This window comes from Sceloporus undulatus, chromosome 4 (genome assembly GCF_019175285.1).
Source record: "Sceloporus undulatus isolate JIND9_A2432 ecotype Alabama chromosome 4, SceUnd_v1.1, whole genome shotgun sequence".
Lineage (NCBI taxonomy): Eukaryota > Metazoa > Chordata > Lepidosauria > Squamata > Phrynosomatidae > Sceloporus > Sceloporus undulatus.
The window spans coordinates 55,866,186-55,885,119 of record NC_056525.1 but is presented as its reverse complement, the minus strand read 5'-3'; the positions used below and the strand labels follow the sequence as shown (position 1 = coordinate 55,885,119).

At 42.5% G+C, this 18,934-nt stretch overlaps 1 protein-coding gene across 1 annotated transcript in view; it reads left to right on the top strand.

The window, feature by feature from the left end:
- Positions 1-18,934, top strand: part of LOC121928684 (C4b-binding protein alpha chain-like) — a 40,906-nt gene that overhangs the window by 18,098 nt on the left and 3,874 nt on the right. Inside the window, exons 3-7 of the mRNA XM_042463746.1 lie at positions 7,413-7,595; positions 10,092-10,283; positions 10,966-11,157; positions 13,923-13,949; positions 16,264-16,330. Coding sequence (XP_042319680.1) covers positions 7,413-7,595; positions 10,092-10,283; positions 10,966-11,157; positions 13,923-13,949; positions 16,264-16,325 — 656 coding nt within the window. The 3' untranslated portion in view covers positions 16,326-16,330. The remainder of the gene's footprint in view (positions 1-7,412; positions 7,596-10,091; positions 10,284-10,965; positions 11,158-13,922; positions 13,950-16,263; positions 16,331-18,934) is intronic.

Sequence of the window (18,934 nt, the reverse complement as noted above, 5' to 3'; positions counted from 1 at the left end):
GATGATGACACTTCCCGCCGGGACGACCGAGACGACTTCGGGACATCCGACCCTCTCCTCAGACGGCGGAGCCCATCTCTCTCGAGATCTGCCTCGGGCTCTCCTCGTTCTGCATCCCCAGTCTTGGATGAGGATGCCCCGTTTGTGCCTCAGGGCCCTTCTGTCCCTTCGCCTACGGATGACGTTAGGGCCTTTGCTGACAGGGTCATACGGATGGCTGACGCCCTCAACCTTGAAGTCGCCCATCTGGAGGATGATGCCCTTGACCCGGTAGAGAGGAGGATCCACGGCTCTGCCCCGGCTCCACCAGCCCTGGCCTACCTCCCTTCTCTGGAGAAGATCGCCAAGCGCTCTTGGGACGCCCCAGCCACCATACCGTCCACTTCGCGCAGGATCGAGAACCTGAACTGAGTCACTCCATCCGCCCCGTCCTGGCTGTCGAACCACCCGAAGCTGAATTCAGCTATTGTTGAAGGGGCCCAGTCCACCTTCGCCCCCAAAGCCTCGTCCTCGCCCGTAGACAAGGACAGTAAGAAGCTGGACGCTTTGGTGAAGAAATTCTACGCTTCGGCTGCTCTAGACCTCAAGATAGCTAACTATGCAGCTTGCATGGGGTCCTACATCCAGTTCCTGGTGGAGAAGATGGATCCCACCATTGCAGACTTGCCCGAGGACAGGAGGCGTATGATGGCGGCTCTCAGGAATGAGATCCACCTGATGGCGGGACAGCAGATCATTTCTGCTAGGTACTCCACTGATTGTGCATCTAAGATCCTATCTGGCTCCATTGCCCTCCGCCGCTATGCATGGCTCCGGTCATCGGATCTTACCCCTCAGGCAAAAGCGGCTATTGAAGACATGCCCTTTGACAACTAGGGCCTCTTCAATAGGGACACAGACGAGAAGCTTAGCTTCAGGTACCAGATGAAGACCGCGGCTAGGAAGCACGGTATGTCCTCCGTACCGTCCAAATCTCCTCGCCAGAGGTACCCTGGCCAGCGCCCCTGGCACTCAGGAGGCCAGTACCGTTTTCAGCCCCAGGACCGTCCTTACCACCAGGACAGCAACCCCTAAGGCCGATCCTCCCAGTCACCTGCTCCCCCTCTGGACAGGCGCCAATCTTCCCAACCCAGATACCAACAGGGATATAGGAAGAAGGATGGCCGGGGCAAGAAGAGGTTCTGATGTGTTCCTGCGCACCTCGTCACCTCTAATAGGCTGAGCCCCTTCTTTACCACCTGGGCCGCCATCACTACAGACTCTTGAGCACTTAACATCGTCCGTAGGGGTTATGCCCTAGAGTTCTCTGAGCTCCCGCCAACCGGAGCTTTTCTTTCAACCGTTCCCTTGGACACCCTTCTCGACGAAGTGCGCACCCTCTTAGACAAAGACGCCATTGAACCCATCTCCCCCTCTGAGTTCAAGTGGTGCTTTTTTTTCCAGGTACTTCACTGTACCGAAAAAAAGACTCTGGCCTCAGACCCATAATGGATCTCCGAGCCCTTAATAACTTTATTGTTTACAAAAAATTCAGGATGGTAACTCTTGCTTCTATCTTACCACTCCTACAGAAAGACTACTGGTTTGTGACGCTAGACTGGAAAGTTGCATATTTCCACATAGCGATCCTGGAGGACCACCGCAGGTTCCTTGCCTTCGCTGTCGGGCACCAGGCGTACCGATACAAGGTCCTTCCCTTTGGCCTTGCCACAGCTCCAAGAGTCTTCACCAAGTGCATGGCACCCGTGGTGGCTTACCTACGTCAGATGGGAATCACAGTCTTCCCGTATCTGGACGACTGGCTCTTCGCAGCATCCTCAAAGGACGCCCTACTCGAACAGCTGGAATTTGCCTTATCCCTGCTACAGTCACTAGGGCTGCAGGTCAACTTCGACAAGTCCAACTTGACTCCTACCAAGCGAATAGACTTTATAGGATCAACACTGGACTCTGTACAGATGAGGGCATACCTTCCAGAGGCAAGGTTCCAAGCCCTCTGCGCATCTCTACAGCCGTGCCTCCGTCAAAGACGCCTTCAGGCCCGTGCAGTTCAAGTTGCCATGGGGCACCTGGCCTCCACCACTTTTGTCACACCTATTCAATCTTGGTTCCTCTCCGTGTTCGACCCCGTCCGAGACACGGCTACCAAGTTGCTCACCATCCCGAGGACGGTGCAGAGGTCCTTACGATGGTGGCTCCAATCCGACAACGTCTGTGTGGGGATGCCATTTCTACCCCCCTCAACCAGACCTCTCCCTGACTACGGACGCCTCCCTACAAGGATGGGGTGCCCACACATTGGACCTTCAATAAAGGACAGATGGTCATGGGCAGAAGCTACTCTCCACATCAGCGTATTGGAGATGCTCGCCGTAGAGAAAGCACTCAGAGCCTTTCAGGCGGTCCTCGCGGACAGGGTGGTGCTCCTTCTCACCGACAACACCACCGTCATGTACTACCTCAACAAACAAGGCGGTATGAAGTCGAGGACGCTGCTATCAATCACCATCCGCATTTGGGAATGGTGCATAGAACACAAGATCCTGATACAATGCATTGACCTGCCCGGCGAACAGAACGACCTGGCAGACCGTCTCAGCAGGTCATCATCCACTTGCCACGAGTAGAGACTGCATCCAGAAGTAGTCTCCTGACTCTTCAATCGTTGGGGAACCCCCCTCCTCGACCTGTTTGCCTCCCGGCTGAACACTCAGACCGTAAGATTCTGTTCATGGTACAGAGACCCAGCATCGGAAGGGGATGCCTTCCAGTTCAAATGGACCCAAGGCCTCTTGTACGCCTTCCCTCCATTCCCTTTGATTACAAGGGTCTTCTCGAAGATGTTGGCCGACCACACGGAGGCGATCCTGGTAACGCCGTGGTGGCCCAGACAGCCGTGGTTCACTCCGCTTCTACAACGAGCGCAGGACCATCTCCGCCTCGAGCACCGGCCCGACCTGCTCTCGCTCCACAACGGACAAGTTCACCATCCCGAGATGCAATCCCTCCCATTGGTAGCATGGAGGATTTCATCCTGAGGACACTTCCATCCGGTGTACAGGACATCATCAAGGCAGCACAAAGACCATCAACACGGAGGTCCTATGCCTACAAATGGGATAGGTTCCTAACCTTTCTACAAGCAAGGGACACTCCACCATCCCGTGTCTCCATCCCTATAGTCCTGGACTTTCTCATGACTTTAGCGGATGCAGGTCTCTCCTTGAGTTCTATCAAATGCTACCTATCTGCCATTTCATCTCACTACCTGTTTCAGGACAAGCCTTCTCTTTTTGGGGATCCTCTCATAAAGAGGTTCCTTAAGGGATTCAACAATTTGCACCCACCGATTCTGGACCCTACACCACAGTGGAGTCTAGATACCGTCCTGGCACATTTGGTATCTAAGCCCTTTGAGCCATTAGCTACCACGGACCTGAGACTCCTCACTTGGAAGACAGCCTTCCTGGTAGCTATAACATCAGCCCGCCGAGCTGGTGAATTGTGTGCCCTGAGGATGGACCAACCCTTCCTCCGTTTCCACAAGGACAAGGTGGTGCTCCGTACAGACATCACTTTCTTGCCAAAGGTGGTGTCTGCTTTTCACATCAACCAGGACATTGTTTTGCCGACTCTGGCTCCTAATCCGACCACAGACTCTGAGCGTCAGCTCCATGCCCTGGATGTCCGCAGGGCGCTGGCGTTCTATCTGGACAGGACATCTGCTTCCAGGCGTTCGGAGAGACTTTTTGTGTGCTACTCCGAAGCCAAGAAGGGGCTGCCGGTGTCACCGCAGAGGTTCTCCAAGTGGGTGGCCAGCACCATCCACCTCTGCTACGAACTGGCTGGAAAGCCTCTACCAGGTCGGGTTAGAGCCCATGCAACTAGGGCGGTAGCTGCATCCTCAGCCTTTTTGACGGGGATTCCCCTTGAGTATGTCTGTAAGGCAGCTGTCTGGTCCCAGCCACTGACATTTATTAGACATTACAGGCTGGACGCAAGGGCCAGGCATGATGCAGCCTTTGGGAGGGCAGTGTTACTTTCTGCCATTCAATAGACCTGTTACACTGTTAATAAATAACACAGTTGTTTGGTTTACATACTTTATTGATTATGTGATTATTGGTTTTTGACACTCCCTCCTCCTTTGACTATAGCTCGCTAGTCTAAACCCATTTGTGTGATTCGCAGAGACTACGAAGAAGAAGAACAGGTTGCTCACCTGTAACTGTGTTTCTTTGAGTGGTCATCTGCGAATTCACACAAACCCGCCCATCCATCCCCTCAGTGTCTGCTCATTTTACAACGCTTGTTGCCGCGCTGTTAGCGGCTCATTTGGAACTGGAAAGGAGCGGGCCACCAGGGGCCTTATATATGGGTGGGCGGAGCTACCGCCAAAAAGTTGCAGAAAGATACATTACTTTCTGCCTAGAGATTCTAGAAGTTTCCGAGGATTGCTGCGCAGGCGCAGAATAAACCCATTTGTGTGAATTCACAGATGACCACTCGAAGAAACACAGTTACAGGTGAGCAACCTGTTCTTCCCAGGATTCCCTAGCACTGAGTTATGGCAGTTAATATGGGGAGACACAGAAGAGGACGAATAAGGCTCCTTCTTGTCTGCGGAGACGCAACGATTTTAATTGGCTGCCGCCCCTCCAAAAAAATTCACTCCCCAAATCTCCAAGCCAGAAGGATGACTGCTTTGCTGGAGGAACTTCCCCTCTTTCTTCCAAGGCAGCCAAGCAGAAGTGCTTTGGGGAGGCAGGCAGTTTTCTCTCTCCCTCAACCATCCTTCCCCACGAATAACAAAAGTAAGAGAGACTGGAAATTACAGGACTCAGCGTCATAATGACGTCGCTTTGATTGACAGCCGAAACAAGTGAATGTGAACGAAAAAGTAACAGAACCGGTTAAATATACACTGATTCATTCATAAATGGGAACGAAACCAGGACAATTACAGTGAATCAAAATAAAATGTTAAGTAAATGGGAATGATGAAGATAAAGCGATTTGAAAAGTGGGATAAAACTCGCTGTATTTTGAGTCGCTTTATAATGAACCGCTGTATTTAAAATCGTTGTAAATCACAAGTGAGAACACCCGCATAGAGACCAAACAGTTTCACTTGCTGCCAGTTTGCTTCCAGGCACAATGTAAAGTGCTGGTTATAACCTACAAAGTCCTATATGGCTTAGGTGCAGGCTATTTGTCAAATCATATCTCCCTGTATGAGCCGGTCCAGTCTCTTAGATCTTCTGGAGAGGTCCTTCTCACAGTCCCACCCCCATTGTAAGCATGGTTAGGGACATGAGAGAGGACCTTTTCTACGGCTGTCCCTAAACTGTGGAACTCCCTTCTCAGGGAGTCCAGAATGCCCCCCTTTTTGTTGGCCTTCTGCCAGCAGGCTAAGACCTTCCTGTTTAGACAGGCATTTAAAACAGAATGTTTTTAAAGAATGGGCTGCAATGTTACATTGTTTTAAAGTGTTTCAAACATTTTAACCTTTTAAACTGTATTTTATTTTTTAACATGTAATTTGTTTTAATATTGTAATAATTTAATTCTATTTTAATGTATCTTTTTTGTATTCTTGGCCACATAGCCCAAAAAACCCACAAAAAATTATGCCGCCATTGTTGCTGGCCATATTTTTTCTGTCACCCACTTGTGAATTGAGTGCACAAGCACACAAATGATCAGTTATACCATTGACCCATCACACACCCCGTGAAGCAAAATTATGACATCATGTCAGGTTATCAGCAATACAGTGGATTTAATAAAAACATTACTGTAACAGCCTGGCTGATCCAATAGGAGGCCAAAGTGTCACTGCACGTACTGGTGACCTGTACAGGCAGTTGACTGTGCAGTCAGTCGGCCAGTTGCATGGGTTATCCAATGGGATGATGGCTGAGTGGGACGAAAAAGGTGATTGGTGGCTGGTGGTGGGGCATCCATGTGCTCATACGCATGCGTTTGCGGTGGAACAAATAAAATGAGGTGGTGAAGCTTGGACCTGAGAATGCCCCATTATGGCGTTATGACAGACTGCATGTGCGTTCTCGGCCTGTTGTAGGAGCTGATGGTGCTATCAGCATATTCTCCCCACAAATCAGGAAACCTCTGCTCCTGGTCTCTGTTTACTTAAATGCGATGTGTTCAGTAATTATAATCATTTCCTAGAAATTATGGTTGCTTATTTGAATAAGTATAGGATTTTGCTGAGTTCTGTTTTTATTTCACATAGGACTTGCCCTGCTATGAGACACATCAGGCCCAGCAAGGGAAATTGGGAAAAGTATGTCTAATAATATGCTATCATCTCTGGCCAACACCTTCATCCAGCTTTGTAGGAAAGCTCCCATTTGGGTCTAAACTATCAGCAACAGGCAGCTGCTGTGTTGAAGCTATTGAAATGCAATACTTTACATGACATCAGTGTCACATTGGGCATTATTCATTGGAAGATTGTCCTGGGAGGGTGCAAGTGATTGGTGGCAATGTTGTGCTGGATCCTGGCAACAGTGGGATGACTCAGACAGTCCTTGTAAGTGCCATCTGTAGAAAGTATGGAAATCATCCATTAACTGTTGTTGTTGTGTGTCTTCAAGTCATTTCCAACTTATGGTGAACCTAAGGTGAACCTGTTATGCCGTTTTCTGGGCTAAGAGTGTGTGACTCATCTAAGGGCACCCAGTGGTTTTCTGTGGCTGAGTGGGGAGTCAAACCCTGATCTCCAGTTGTACTCTAGCTGTCAAACCTACACCACACTGGCTCTCCCATTAACTGTAAATGGTGAAAAAAATGATATTGATTCAAAACCTAATGTTACCCTATTTCTTTTACCATTCCATTATCCGTGTCATGAGATATTAAGTTGTATTTATTTGCTAACTTATATTGTAGAATCCAGGAAGGAAGAACATTTTCAAGAGAATATGTAGCAGCACCACTGATAATAATAAGGAGACTCAGGCCCAGAACAGGTGGCCTGGAAGGAGTGGCCAGAGACCGCTCCAGCCATGATTGGTCCGCGACTGAGGTGACCACATGGTCTGCTCCCAAAGTGGGACACAGCAGCAGTCTCAAATGGGTTGCTGGCGGGAGCAAATTTAAGCCACTCCTAAAAGGTCTGACTCTTGTGGCCTTAGTGTTGCTTCTGTGTGGCTTCAGCCGCTTTGGGGACATGCGTCATCTGAACTCTATGCCCCCAAAGTGGCCAGAAGCCACTTCTTTTGACCTGTCTTTTTCAGACCTCTGAGAGCATCAATATTTTTAAAAGCCTATCTTTGATATATGGAGTCAGCAAAATATACTGGCTTGTAAGAATGCATTAATGTAAATAAACAATTAGCAGTATTCTATTTGTTGAGAGTGTTTGTTAATATTTATCTTCATTTCAGCAATAATGTGTGAAGATCCAGTAGTTGAACATGGAATAAAATTAAGTGGATTTGGACCACTGTATACATATGGGAAGAATATTACATTTGAATGCAAAATTGGATACTTTATGGTTGGAAGTTACCTTATTCGATGTGAAGAGAACAGTACCTGGTACCCTGAGATACCATCTTGTAAAAAAAGTAAGATGTTTATTTTTAAAAAGCATTGTTATCAATTATGGTTCTTCATTCAGTGATAATAAATTACTAGTAATTACAGTATATACTCATGTATAAGTCCATCTCATGTATAAGTCGAGGTCAGGTTTTGAAGCCAAAATTGTTCCAAGATCCCCCGTGGATAACAAAATCCTTGGATGCTCAAGTCCCATTAAATATAATGACATAGCAAAATGGTGTCCCTTATAAAAAATGGAAAATCAAGGTTTGATATTTGAAATTTATAGGGTTTTTTTTAACATTTTCAAACCGTGGATGCTTGAATCCATGTGTAAAAAATTTGTGTATAAGAAGGGCCAACTGTACTCTGTATGAAGCTTGTGTTACTTGTCAATTGTTGAGTTATTCATTAGTCTGCAAAGAATTTGTGGGAGGCTCCCCCGCCCCTTTAAACCTGCTGTTCTGCTATGGGATGGAGGAGCTAGGGAAGTATATACTTTCCTTTAATAAACAAATCCTTTTACTTTTAAAAGTTTTAATTAGCTTTCATTTTTCATGATGGAATAGTTAAGCTGTGTTTTCAGGAATAATAAATTAAAACCAATTTTAAAAAACTTCAGAGTTGAGGAAAACTAATAAATTAAAATCTTTGTCGTTACCTGCCTCAATCCTCAATCGGAAGAAGCGGGATATAAATAAATATTTACTATTATAATATTATTATTATACAGAAAATATAATTTTCAGCTATATCTACATATTTAGCTATATTTGTACTTTTTGATGTCAGATGACAAGTTATGAATAGACTATGCAGTATTGACACCATAAATGATTTAGCTGAATTAATGCATCTCTCAGACCAGTCATTTAATGTGGTAGCTGGCGGTTATGAATCCTCTTCCTTTCCCCTTTCAGTAGGGGTTCTGCAGGACCCTGTTCTGGCTCCTTTGTTGTTTTCTCTTTACACACTATCTATAGTTAATCTTGTCAGTTCTTATGGGTTTCAGTATCACCTTTATGCTAAAGATACTCAACTGTCCCTCTTCACTCTTGAACTTTGGCTATCAAACATCTCATCACAGTGTGTCTTTCTGGTATCTCAGCATGGATGCTTCGTCACCGCCTTAAACCTAATATGGCAAAGAGAGAACTACTCATTTTCCCTCTGAAACCTTCTTTAAATTATACATTTTCCATAATTGACAATAATGTTCCCATCTATCCTGTGAAGGAAGCGTGGAGACTTCATTTTGTCTTTGACTCTTCTTTGTCTTTTATTCCTCATACTGAGGTTGTAGTTGTTGATTTCCTCTTTGCCTCCTCTGCCAAGACTTTAGTTCATGCTTTAGTCATTTCCTGTTTCGATTATTGCAATCTTCTTTTGACTGGCCTTCTGTTATCTCATCTTAGTCCTTTGGTTTCCATTCTTTCATTCTCCTTCTAAGATTATCTTTTTGGCCCATCGTTTTGATCATGTTACCCCACTCTTGACATCCCTTCATTGGTTACTTATTCTCTCTAAGGTTAAGTATAAACTGCTTGTTCTGACATTCAAGCCCCTGTATAACCTAGCACCTCCTTGCAGCTCTTATCTCTTTTTACCAGCTGGTTAGAAATCTGCAGTCTGGGAATTCTGGGCTTCTTGCCCAGCAAGAGTTTCTCCTCCTTAGCTCAGCTTCATCCCTTTTGTTTTGCTGTGTCTTATTCTTGGAGTTGCCTCTCTGTAAACTTGTAGGCTGTTTCTTCTCTCACTGTTTTTAAATCCAAATTGAAAACTTTTTTTGTTTTAATTCCCCCCCCCCCAAAACTTTTGGAATTTCAGATTAATGCTTTATATCTTTAGTATATTTGATTATCTGTACTACCTATTTTGTTTTATTCTGCATTATGTGTGGGTAGGTGAGTGGATTGCATTCCGTTTTAGTATTGTATTTTAGTATTTTATATTATTGGCATAGTTATAATTATTGTATTCTGTAACTGTATGTAAAACACCATGTACATGGATGGGTGCTAAATAAATAAATAAATAAATAAATAAATAAATTGATGATCATGATGATCATAATAATGCTGCTACTACTACTGATATTAGGTTGATTTCCTGATTCCTTTTGGTCCCTTTTCAGAGACACCATGGCTATCCCCTGGCTACAGTATGTCTGTCCAGAAACAGAAGGGCAGTGCCTAAGTTATCTTTTAGTTTCTGTTTGGTTGCTTTGTTTTCTTGGGCCCACTCACATTTTTTCTTCCTTTTTTACTTTCAGTACCGTGTAAACTCAAAGTTACTCCTTTGACTACAATTTCTAGTTATAACTGACATTACTTTTTAGTTAATTTAATATTAAAATTTGATGAGATACCAGAAACTGGGATGAACACCAAATATAAAAACTGATATAAATGAAGCTAACTGAAATTCATATATGTTGAGAGTGATTTCTGTCTTTCCTTTGTCTGTAATCCCTCATACACCTTTTATTTTTATAACTTTGTTGAAATTCTTTGCTGCAGTTGATCCAAGATTATGTGGTGCCCCATTAATTCTAAGTGGGACAGTACATCCATTTGAAGCTCAATATGTGAATGGAATGATTATTACTATAACCTGCAATCTGCATTATTCTTTTCCTGATGATACAATGGAGATGACTACAGTATGTCAAGGCTACAATGTGTGGGATCCTCCTGTGAAACCTTGTTTATGTAGGTATACATTCAGTTCTGAGGTATTCACATCTATTGGTTTAGATTGGGTTGGGCCTGCTTCAGAGCCCATAGGACCACAATGCCTGAGTTTGGCCTCCTTTGGAGGGTTGCAGCTTCTTCCCTACAGCCACCATTCCACTGCTTATGGCAGTGGTGGGCAACAGTGAGGGGAGAAGAAGTTAGTTCCCTCACCTGATCCCTGCATGGACCACATTCACAGCATTCCCACTTAATTCCTTTCTCCCCTCCAGTCCCTCTCAGGATAATAACAGGAAATGATATTGCATCACTTCCAGTTACAATTTTGAGAGGGATTGCAAGGCAAAACAAGTATTTTGATTGTACTATGAGGTTCTGAGTGTGAATGTAAGGGTGAATTTTGCTCCATAAAAGTTAATGCTTCATTATAGTACTACTAATATAAAACTTCCTTAAATTTGTAGAGTACAGCCTGTCAGTGGTCTTTCATGTCAGTAGGATCTAGGATAGACATTAATGTTGAATATATAAATATTTTTGTATAAACTCTTAGGCTGAAATACCTGTATCACATTACAGGATTATTTTTTCATAGCAGGGTTTTCTTTTGATGAAGAATATCATGGTTGGAATTATGTTGCTTTGTTTTGGCTTTATTATTTTCTTTATTTTGCTCATAGTAGTTTATTTTTGTTTTTAGTGACAACATCGCCAGACATTTTTCAACTGACTATCAATCATGGTGCGGTAATCCAAGGAAAGAAAAAAAGTTATGAGCCTGGAGATAGTGTTGTTATTACATGTGATGCTGGCTATACCTTGGTAGGGCCATCTGAGATTCGATACATTGGTGGGAAGCAATGGACACCTCATATGCCATCTTGTTATTTGAGTACGTGTAAGGTTTGTAAAGATATGTTGTAGAAGAAGCATTTGTTTTTTCTTGACCCTCTTTATTTTCCCTCAAGCAGTAGGCTTCTTCTCTTTTGTAACAATTGAGTTAAACAAGGTTTCTGAGAGCTATATGCTATGCACACATATAGCTATGCATACATAATGCATGCAAGAGCACTAGTGGCAGCTGGAGACTTCCATATTAGAGTATGGTGTGCATTGAATCAGGATTTCAGTCTAGATTTCAAAAGAGTGATCCAGGGTGCTGAACCCTCTCTCCAAATCTGCTCCTTTAAAGATGAGATGAAAACATACTCATATCCTAGAACATCTGTTTCTAGGGATCTTTTAAGAGAGAGGAAAGAAAGCTCCCATGCCTTCCTGATACAGATTATTCTTTTCATGCAATAAAACACTGTCTGGGTTTCCTGGGTAAGAAAATGGAGAGCCTTCGCTCCACCCTGTCCAGCAGTGATCCTGATTGCTTATTCTTCATTCTTAGCAGGAGTGAGGAAGGAGCAAATTTTAAAAAAGTGGACTCAAATCAGGACACCTGTTGAGTGAACATTTACTATGTGGAGAGATCAATATGACCTCCAGTGTTCATATTGCGCACATTAAATTAAAGAGTATAGACAGTGCCACTGGTAGTAGGCACTGATAGTAGTAGGACTGGAAGGCACCCTTTTTAATCAGATTTGATTTTCTATTTGCATGAAATGTTTGCATGAACTACAGAGAGTGCATTTTGGTCTAAATAGGATTAAATTCCATTCCAGATACTTGGTGATAATCTAAATCAATGAAATGAAAAAAAGCAGTCTTGGGAAGCTATGGTCACCAGTGAGAGAGTTTCTGTTTAATCTAGTTACCATTATTTTGGCCTGCAAAATGTTCTATTTTGCCATTGGAGAAATATATTAATTTGGTAATATTTCCTTTTCTCCCATGAGGGAAAAGTATCTGGAAGAATGTTAAAGTGAAAAGTGTCATGGTAGGAAAGAATAAAGTATGCGCATATGTGTAAATGTAAAGTTACTATTTTGGACTACAGTTTGCAGAATACCATAAACTGGAATGGACTGGCTATGCTTGCTGAGGGATCCTGGTAGTTAATAGGCTGGAAAAAGGAACTTTTCCAAGCTTTGGTGTGTGCATTTATGCAATCTTAATAAAGCAATATCATTCAAGCCAGGGGTAGGCAACCTGCGGCCCGCGGGCCGGATGCGGCCCGGCAAGGCCTTGGGACCAGCCCCAACCTGGTCCTGCCGCCGATTGCCACCGGGGCCTTTGGGGGGCGATTGTCTATAGAAGCCTCAGAAACATGCATTTATCTTTAAAAAATTTTTTAAATCAGCAAATTTTTTCACATGTCCTCCATTTTTTATTTAAAAAGTGCCCTCCATTTGAAAAAATTGTCCTACATTTGTCCCGGTGTATTTATTTATTTAATTTTTTTTTAAAAAAATATTTAATTATTTATTTTTTGGCTTCGGCCCCCCAGTTGTCTGAGGGACAGCTACCCGGCCCCCGGCTCAAAAGGGTTGCCTATCCCTGATTCAAGCCAACAGCAGCTTCTCTCCCTGATCTAAGAGCAGCTTTGGAGGATTTACAATTTTTAAGAAGTGTGGCAGATTAGATCCTTTTCCTGTGCACTGCAGTGTTGACCAAATCCCCTGTTTGTTGAGGGTTTTTTAAAAATGATAATACAGTAAGCAATGTAGCATCGTAACTACTTTGGCTGTGAAATATTCACAAGTTGTGGCATGCAATCAGCCTTCATCTGCAGCTAAGAATGCATTTCTGATATAGTGTACGTTCCATTTTCAGGGAATAACCTTTTTAATAACTAACATTATTTGTTATTTTTCTGGGTTTTTCAGGCAATGAGGCCATGTTCTAGAAGAGTTTATTCCTGACATTTTGCCAGCAGCTGTGGCTGGCATCTTCAGAGAATGCTGGCATGGAAGAGAGGGGGGTATATAACTGTTGGTTGACAGGAAGTGGTTTACATGTTAAATCTGTGTATTAACACGTTGAATGGCAAGGCCTACAGGGTGTCTGTTTAATTAATGATCTATTGTTTGCTGGGAAACCCTGTTCACCCTGGGTGGTTTTCATTTACATTGCTGGATCTTGATTTTGGTGTTTTTCAAGACTGATAGCCAAATTTTGTTAACATTAAGGGTTTCTTCTTTCCTGTTGAAGTTGTCCAGGCGTTTATGGATTTCAGTGGCTTCAGTGTGCATTCTAACCTGATAGTTGTCATCATTGTCCAGAATTTCAGTGTTTTCAAACAGCATTTTATGTCCAGGATGGTTTATAACGTGTTCTGCTACTGCTGATTTATCTATCTGACCCAGTCTGCAGTGTCTTTAGTGTTCCTTGATTGCTGTTTGAATACTGCATTTGGTGATCCCTATGTACACTTCTCAGTAGCTGCACAGTATGCAGTAAACTTCTGTGGCCGTGAGAGGGTCTCTCCTATCCTTCGCTGAGTGCAGCATTTGCTGGATTTTCTTGGTTTGTAGACCATTTGGAAGTTGTGTTTCCTCACCAGTTTATCTATTCTGTCTGTGACCCCTCTGATATGTGGTAAAAACATCAGGAATAATGTCAGGAATAAACTCTTCTAGAACATGGCCTCATAGCCTGAAAAACCCATAAAAAATATGGATGCCTACTATGAAAACCTTCAACTTCACATTTAACATTAAAATGCATTTTTTAAACTTACTGATCACAACACTTTCTCTACTCTAGGCTTTTTCCTCGTGCTGCTGATAACTGGTACGTATACATATTTCTTGCAAAAATAGTAAAGAATGTTATAGTACTTTAGAGGCATTGCATTTGGCATAGTTTCCTATTTTTACTTAATCATGTTTGATCTGAAAAAAATATAGAATTTTCAAAATACTCAGTTTTGAAACTGTTGTTGAGTTCTGAATTTTAGCATCTTGGCTAAGGAGCAAAACTGGCCCATAAGTACTGAGGAATTAATTATTTAAGTAGTCCTTTCCCCAGCTCAAAATATCTAATTAGCCTCCATTGTTTTGCTTCAGCTACTGTATAATGCTTAGGACTTATTTTCCATTCTTTTCTAGAAACACCTTATAAAACTATTTTAACATTAACTTATTAGGTCAAAAAACTGTATTGTTAAATAGTCTGTGAACTGTTCCTTTCAATTCCTTAGTTGCATTTCATGTTTCTGATTTCACTTAATCTAAGAAAATTTAGAGAGGTCAAACCACAGAGAAGTCATTTATTAACTTTTCTGATGCATACAGTCAGCCCTTCTTATACATGGATTCAAGCATCCATGGTTTGAAAGTGTTCCAAAAAAGTATACATTTTAAATATCAAACCTTGATTTTCCATTTTTTTTATAAGGGACACCATTTTGCTATTTCATTATATTTAATGGGACTTGAGCATCCACGGGGGATCTTGGAACCAAACCCCAGCGTATAACAAGGGTCCACTGTACAGTATTATGTTTTGTTATGATGTTAGAATTAGAAAATTGGTTAAAAATTCTTGACAAACTCAAGATTTTGGCTATGTACATCACATTTTTTCAATTTCTCTTTCGTGTGAGCAGTTCCAGGCTTCATCCACATTGCAGAAATAATCTGGTTTGATGCCACTTTAACTGCCATGGCTCAATACTATGGGATTCTGGAACTGTAGTTTATTGTGGCAGGAGAGACCCAACAAACTACAAATCCCAGAATTCCATAGCATTGAGCCATGGCCATTCAAGTGGCATCAAACCGGATTATTTCTGCAGTGTGGATGCAGCCCTAGATTGTTTTTTCTCAATCTGATCTATTAATTGTAATCCTTGAATATTCAAATGTTGACATGCATTTTCCCCCCTCTTACATTCTTTATGCAAATACTGGATCTGTAGGTAATCCACATCCGTAATGATAAACCCGGGATTGCCTATATTTTCAAGAGTTTGAAACTGATACCTAAAAAACCTATTGGAAATTTGCCTTTTCCTGTTCTTGTGTGAAAGGCAAAACATAAAAGTAACACAGGATTGTGTTTTGTTCTCTTTGCTAATTCACTAAATGTGATTTGGAGCAGTCCCAAATAATGATATTACAGGTTGTTTTCTGTTTTTATGTTTGTGTGTGTGTTTTTAAAACACATTTTATTTGGGAATAAACAGTAGAACTACTTTTGCTGTTTTTATCTTAAGGTTCATGGTGGTAAGATAATTTACTGTTGTACTATCTAAGAAGTAACTTTGGTGATAATAGCTGTTTCATAGGGCTGGAGCAGACGGGCAGGAAAAAGCAACTTGATCGTGCTTTTTCTGAAAGAAGGTCAAAACCCTGTTGTCCTCCTGGCCCGCTCCCAAGGTGTTCCAAACACCTGCGGGTAGACAGCTTGATGTGGTGTAAAGCTGCACTGCTGGGTAAATTTCTTTAGTCACCTTCCCATCATGCATGTGCACCACTGCACAAACACACCACCTGTGACCTCCAAGTACCTACCTTGTCTCACCCAGATGCCATCCCATTGCCTTTGATAAGCCACGCAGTCACATGTGCGATGCTCTGTACAGGGCATTGGTGCACTGGTGTGCCAAGTGATACATTGGCAAAGCACAATCATGGACCGCCCCCTGTCCCTTTTCAGCTCCCTTCACCCCATGCCCCCCTGTTGGACTGTCTGATTTGCATATGGTGTAAGTACATCCATTGAAATTGTTGCATTTTCACTTTTTTGCTTTGTCACAGCCTGGCACTGGTGCCAGGCCATTTATATGCAGATGTGAAGATGTGCATTTTCTGCATTAAGTCAGAATATCCTGGCCTTTTTTTTTTTTTTTTTTGCTCTGATTTTCAGCTCTGGAATGTGGCTTCGTTTTGCTTTCCACCTGCTTTTAAGGCTTGTGTCATATAAATGCTCTGCCTTTCAAAGCAGCTTGAAGCTACTTTATTTTGCCCACCTGTTTCACCACCAAATAGCTCCCCTCATATCTTTTTTTAAAACATTGCTGAAATTACTATCTGTTAAGTAAAAAAACAACAACACTATGTAGTTGGTTCTTTTAAAAACGACTTCCCCCCTTTTCTTAAAGCATGCTTATTCATACTACTTTGGCTGCCAGCACTTTCCATTTACCAGAAATACTGTAAATAATAAAGGTAAGGCTTGTTCTTTTCTTTTTTTGTATTGATAAAGACCATGTCATATGTCATCTACATAGGGCATTTCCTCCAACGTTTCTTCTGTGAAATGTTGTTTATCTGGTCAAACAACATCAGATTGTGGTTAAGATGGCAAAGATATTAATGAGGAAGAACATACAAGCTAAGAGAAGCTGTAGCAGTTCTCTTTTGCATAAGCTTACTGAGAAAGGCAAGATTCTGCCTCATCCTCTCTTTGTCTTGCTGCTCTAATGGAGTGCAAACTACTTTTGAACTCAGTTAGCAGCAACCAAAGTAAGCAAAGGACAGCAGATCAAGTGAGAGAGGGAGAGAGAAGCTGGGACATTTTCCAGTAGGATGAGAAAGGTTTAATCATGACTGTCTGACCAAATCAAGACAGTTGGAGGGTATGCAAAATGTACGCTGTATAATGTAAAGGTCAGTATGAGATTTTTAGAAATTGTTGTTTTGGCTGCAAATACAGTGATTGGGTTGCTGATACCAGCTATGATTCCCAGTCAGTGTGTCATTGCCAAAAGAACATTTGCATGATACTTGAAATAAAATTCTTAGCCATCTACAAAGACATAACTTAATCTGGTTAAAAAAAAATATTGGATTGGCTCTCTTATGGAAGGTGTTGTACTGGATCTTTATTAGTTCTCTTTTTTTGGTTCCAAAAAAGCCCATGCCTACAGGGATGTTAGAGGTTCTCCAAAGCCACGTCCCAGTAGTGTGCTAGGCTTTGCTCTCAGGGAAAAATGTCTACCTCTGCCTGTGCAAGGAAGCAATTTTGTGGAAGCACAAGGGTCTCTGTAGATCTGCTCCCAGAACTTGTCGATTTAATCACTTTAGTTGGTACATTAGACTTTCTTTTTTTTTTTAAAGGAAGTTAACCTGTGAGAAAAAAAAATAACTTTTAAAATAAAGAATGCACTTGCTTACTTTTCTTATTTAGAGGATCTTTAATTCTGTGCTAATCATTAAAAAAATCCTTTAAAACTGAATTAAAAATGCATATCAGAGATAATCAAAATGGTAGTGAAACTCCCAAACAGGTAAAGATATTGTAGCATCAATTTGCTGCATGCATCTCCTTCCATTTTGAGATAGGTAAACTTGGGAAGCAAGCAGTGGCCATACAGGCCCCCCCCCCCTAAGAAGCCATTGCATCACCAGAGCCACTATTTTTTGGTTAGCTGGCTTCCAAGGTAAGTTTTTTTCTCCATTTCAAGATAGACTAGTGTTTGTGTGCTTCTGCATATGCATGCACACACAAGCATAGCAGCATGTCTTAATTCTGCTTACAGAAACTGAGCAAGAATATTCATCTGTGATGCACTCCTACTTGGTTTGCGGAACAGGTCTAGTTATTACGTCTGCCCATTTCATTTCATGTCATGTAAATAAAATATTCAAGTGTTCTAACAATGCCTGTCTTAATTTTAATTTGACAATTTCTGTAATAAGAACTTTAACTTGTTTTCCACAGTTAGTAAACTTTTCAAAGGTAGATGTAACATGATTTATTTATTTTGCTTAAACCTAATTGCTAGTCCCCCCAAAAATAAACTCATTGAATCACTGACTGAATAGTAAGTCAACTTTTATGTAAATACCTTTGGTTCATTGGGACTGCTTTAGTTAAGACAAGTAATCAGATCAACTGTATATACTCATGTATAAGTCTAGACATTTTAGTCAAAAAATTGACTCAAAAAAATCTGAGTCGACTTATCCACCAGTCAATGTAAGTACTGTAACTTAGCTCTCATAAAAGTAGAAACCATCCCTTGGTGAAACTCAAGAGTGTAATCTGCCCAGGGAGCACTGATCCCCCTCTACTCTTTCATCTATCAATCTTTCACAACAGTTAACACACACAGTTATGCTTCCTGAAATTTTGTAAGTTTTTTGGGATAAGCGGGATCTACCCCGCCAAAATGGGACATGGCGGCGGCGATTCTAGGGTTAGGGAGCGCACACCATTTGCACACTTCCTAACCCTAGGACGTACTCTGTACATCAAAATGGCGATGCCTTGTCTACATGGGCGCTGCCATTTTGATGTGACGAACGTGCTGCGCCCAAACGGCGCAGCACGGGCGTCACATCATGGCACCGCTATAAGGCACTTGCGGTGCCCTTTCAGCGGCTCCAAAAGGAGCTCTGTTTCAGAGCTCTTTCCACTGTGCATATCGCTGGCGCGGCCTTTAAACAGCCGCGCCAGCAATACATAGAGAAAGGGGCAAAGCAGCCCCTTTCTCCCATTCCAGGCCGTGGGGAAGCAGCATTTTGCCACTTCCTCTAGGCCTGGAAAAGTGGCAGATTGGGGCCTCTGGGACTGTCGCTGTGGCCGCTGAGGCCCCGATCAGTCGGGGAAAGGGGCGGGTGCAGCCTGTACCCCGCCATTGTTTTCTTTTGCTTCATTTTCTAGATCCTTTGTTATGTGACCCTAAGTCTTACTGTCGACCTATCCCCAGTTCATATCAAATCCATCATTTTGGCCCCAAAATTTGCCCTTGAAATACATGAGGTCGACGTATAGTCAACTATATATGGTGGGTCCTTACATTTAGGAAGGTCTGTTCCTCATAAATA